Genomic DNA, 4254 nt, shown 5'->3' with positions numbered 1-4254 from the left:
CACAACTTATTATTGTTTAATTTCATTCACAACTTTATTACATTATCCGGCGGTATTACAATACGGGTGGTTACAGGCTGCTTCTATGGACCTGCGTAGGACAGTTTCAAATCATAACCTATGATAGCACTGCTATTGATTGTGTATTTGTTTATCTTGTTAAATCAGTGTGCCCTGGTATCGCATGTCCCTAATAGAGGCAGATTACGGGCAGAAATATGATGCTGCATAAATTAGCCAGCATGTTGCTGCCCTTCTTCCACTGAATTACACGTCATAATGCTCCCGTAATTGAATTTGCCGCATTGTGCATTAGCCCGTGTTTAGGGAGACGAAGGAACACAGACTGTCAGCTATTAGTGCTTTAGACAGAGGAGAAAAGTCGCAAGAAGCAGATGAGGAAAAACATGCATTTTCTTATCTTCCTTAAAACGTTTTTATCAAGGTCTTTTTATTTTGTATTTTCAACATTATACAACATTATACCCACACTACCCCCGCGCCCTCAGTCCCCTGCCCCAACAGAACCCCACCCCAACCCAGATAATGTAACCATCGTTCTTGATGAACGGACCAGACAAAACCAGTTAGAAACGACATTTCCAAAACCTGAAATAGAGAAGACAAAAAAAAACAGACAAACAATAACCAAGCAAAACAAACAAACTAAAATCAGTTTGAAGTTCCAAACAACAACCTTCTCCCTAATAATAATAATAATAATAATAATAATAATAATAATAATAATAATAATAATAATAATAATATACACCCCCGAAATGGACTTGCAGTGTCGGACATTAGCTGTTGTGTTTCTGCATGTGTACAAGATTTGAAGAGGCAGCCACCAGAGACAGAAAGGCAAAAATCGGGGAGTCCACTCCTGGCCATAACTACATGTTTGTATACAAACCGAGTACCAGGCAGGACACTCCATTTTAGAAAGCACTTTTGCAAAACAGCATTCGTAAATGAAATATTTCTTTCAAGGGATCCTTGATCGCTACCGATTAAACATAGTCATTACAACCATTAGGACGTTTTTAGAAAGTTGATTGACACAGTGGATATTTAAATATTAGGCCTTTAGGCCTGAAACTAAAATCCATTGGATTTCCATTGGAATCAGACCCTTTTCAAATGGAAAACACTGGGACACTTCCATAGCAACCTGGTCAAAGTAGCCTGAAGTCACACATTCGCGACACATATTTCTAAAACACTTTTTTGAACTGTAACAGGATTTTAATTTCCATATGAATATCGTGCTTGATATATGTACATGGGATCTTCGCCAATCAACTGCCTCACACTTAAAAGTTACTTCAACATCAACAAGCGGATGCTAGCTGGCTAGTAATGCTACCTGTCTATCATAATGGCTGTTAGCATGTTAGGACATATTTTCGGCATCCGTGGTGGCAGTTTGCCGACAGTGCACAATGATTTAGTTCAAATATGTTCTTAGCAACACCCAAAACAACATATCAGGCTAAGGATGAAACAACATTAATGTCAGGTTTAAGAGAACGGTGAGGGAAAGTTTGGGGTATTTTGGCTGGGTTCAATGGCATGACCCTGGAGGTTTCCCCAAAGTCCCCCAAAGGGGCGTGGTCTTATGGATTCCCATGTGTAACGTACAGCCGTCTCGCCCTATTGAGCAACGAGGGAAATCACACAGGCTTATTTCATCAATGACTAAACTCTAACAGACTTATGAACATCGACCCCGTTCAAGCAGCCTAATGGGATATAGGCCCACTTAAGCTACTGTAAATTAACGCCATTGTCAAAGATACAATAGAGGTAATTTAAGGCTGATATTTTAACGGTCGCTCACCGGGGTCCTCTGTGGTCCTGCAATGTGAATTGAGTCACTTTTAATGGGGGCCTCGACAGAGACATTCATTTTTAATGAGGCGGAGATCTGTCGGCGCCTCCGCGCAGTCGTGCCACCGGTGGTTAGACCTTAACGATCATGACTTTGAAATGGTCCCTTCCAGTGGTGAGGCTATATCTGGACGTGTATGCACAAAGCTTTACTTCTAACCACAGTCAATCAATCAACATCAAATCGTCATAATTGGGCATTCGGACGAATTCAGCCTAAAACGTCATGTCCACATAGTTGTGTGTCTTCGTTCATCATCACTGATATAAGAGGAGTCGGGATGAGCCGGTGAGCGCGAGAGCACGTCTGACCAGCCAGCGCGTGAACAGAGGGGGGCTTATCCCGCGCGCCACTTGACCACCGGTAGAGAAGCTCTGCTCATCTCCTCACTTTAACGGAACCGGAGGAACAACCGGAGGAGCTATTCCATTCTGCGGTGCTCATGAGAGCGGACGGGGGGAGAGGATTAACGGCTGCAGCGGCAGACACTACGGGGGACTTTGTCTCTCCATAAAAGACACGCACGCGCGCAGGTATATCCATCCATCCACCTGACTTGGTCCGGAATCCAAACACACGATGCCTCGTCTCTCCAGCGACGGTGGGACGACGACATGCATCACATCAGTCACCTTTCTGTCTGCCGCGGTCATGATTTCCGCCTGCCATGCGTTGCGGAGCTGCGGGGAGCTCCAGTGCGGCGAGGGACAGCAGTGTTGCGCGCCTTCCGCGACCGGTAACGACAGCGCCAGCTCCACGGTGCGCTGCTGCAAGCTACCCATCCACGTCTTCTTCGACAATGTGGGCTGGGTGACGCGGAAGCTCTCGGGCATTCTGATTCTGCTGCTGCTGTTCGCCATGGGCTACTTCATCCAGCGCATCATCTGCCCGCGGCCCCGCCGAAACCCCCAGCACGACCGGCCCGAGGAGCCCTCCTCCTCCTCCCTATTCCACGGCCACACCACCGCCTCCCAGGACTCCCTGCTTGACCGGTACCCCGAATACAGCCTCGGGGATTTCACCTCGCCGGTGCTGCAGCTGCCAGCGTACGACGAGGTGAAGGACCTGCCGACTTATGAGGAGATCATGCAGGAGGTGACCAGAGACCGGTCGGATGAGAACTTACTGACCGGTCAAGGAAGAGGGACGATGGGACTCGTAGAGGAGCAGAGACGGGACACCTCGGAAGACTCGGGACACGCCACACGGGCATGCCGGAACTCTGTTTGAGTTCATTATAAACAATATGGACCAGGCTGTATCTTTCAGGCTGTGTCATAACTGAAGTGCGATTATAAATGGTTTAAATTAATGTTCAGCACACCGATTGTTGTCAGTGGTGTGTGTTTTATAAGATTAGGAGGATGATTACCCTTTTATATGCAAATTGAGCACTTGGCGTGAGAAAGGGGGATAATAAACTAGACTAGACTACTGCTGAAAATTGGCACCGTTTGGTGCATTGACAGGCAGCTAATTTGGCAGCGACACAATCGCATTAACTTTTGCTTCAGCGCCTCGATATTCACCGTGGCATCGGGAGACGGTTTCCTCTCTCTCCTTGTTATCGCCTCTTTTTAGTTGTTTCAAAATGACGCTGATGAGAACGAGTTTTCGTTGCCAGCTGGGCTTGAATGCGCCCTATTCATTGTCATATAGAAATGTGCATCCTATGTGGTTATCTGGAATAGACTGCTACTACAGCTAGTGAGGCTCGGTGTCGCTGTGTGTGTGTGTGCTCCCAACAATATGCTGCTCACACCTGAGTGCTATGGAAAGAATACAGATACGCTGTCAATGCCATCTTTGACTCTCATTATGCCATTTTCACTAAGTTCGTTCGATCCAGTAGACTGGATCAGACCACACACACACACACACACACACACACACACACACACACACACACACACACACACACACACACACACACACACACATCCCTCCTTATTTGCAATCAGTGACCTAAGACGCCTCTGATAAGACTACTAAAACAGAGGATGTAACAGACACACATATGCATGCACACACACACGCACACACACACACACACACAATCACATAGAAATGCCACAGTGGCAAACGTCCATTATCTCTCAGGTGAGGATACCATCTTGCACACAGATTTAGGCTGCCAAGAAATCAGGTTGTTTTGATGTAGTCAGCTTGACAGACAACGCGTTCCAACCACCTGCCATGTCAGCTTTAAAGCTCTATGATACAGACTATGTGAGGCAGACAGATAGGCAGACAGACAGGCAGACAGACAGACAGACAGGCAGGCAGGCAGAGAGAGGGACAGACAGGAAGATAACTAACAGAAAAGACTGACTTTGCGCTGACTTAATGGCGGGCGCGGGTAG

At 46.6% G+C, this 4254-nt stretch overlaps 1 protein-coding gene across 1 annotated transcript; it reads left to right on the top strand.

Moving 5' to 3' along the window:
- Positions 1-2470: 2470 nt before the first annotated feature.
- On the top strand, positions 2471-3121 carry c15h3orf80 (chromosome 15 C3orf80 homolog; the record flags this gene model as incomplete). Its single annotated transcript, XM_083680607.1, has 1 exon — positions 2471-3121. The coding sequence occupies one exon, from the start codon at positions 2471-2473 to the stop codon at positions 3119-3121; it is 651 nt and encodes a 216-aa protein (XP_083536733.1).
- Between the last annotated feature and the right edge of the window lie 1133 nt (positions 3122-4254).

Source organism: Argentina silus (genome assembly GCF_951799395.1).
Source record: "Argentina silus genome assembly, chromosome: 11".
Lineage (NCBI taxonomy): Eukaryota > Metazoa > Chordata > Actinopteri > Argentiniformes > Argentinidae > Argentina > Argentina silus.
The sequence above is the reverse complement of the archived record's forward strand: the minus strand, read 5'-3'. Positions and strand labels throughout refer to the sequence as shown.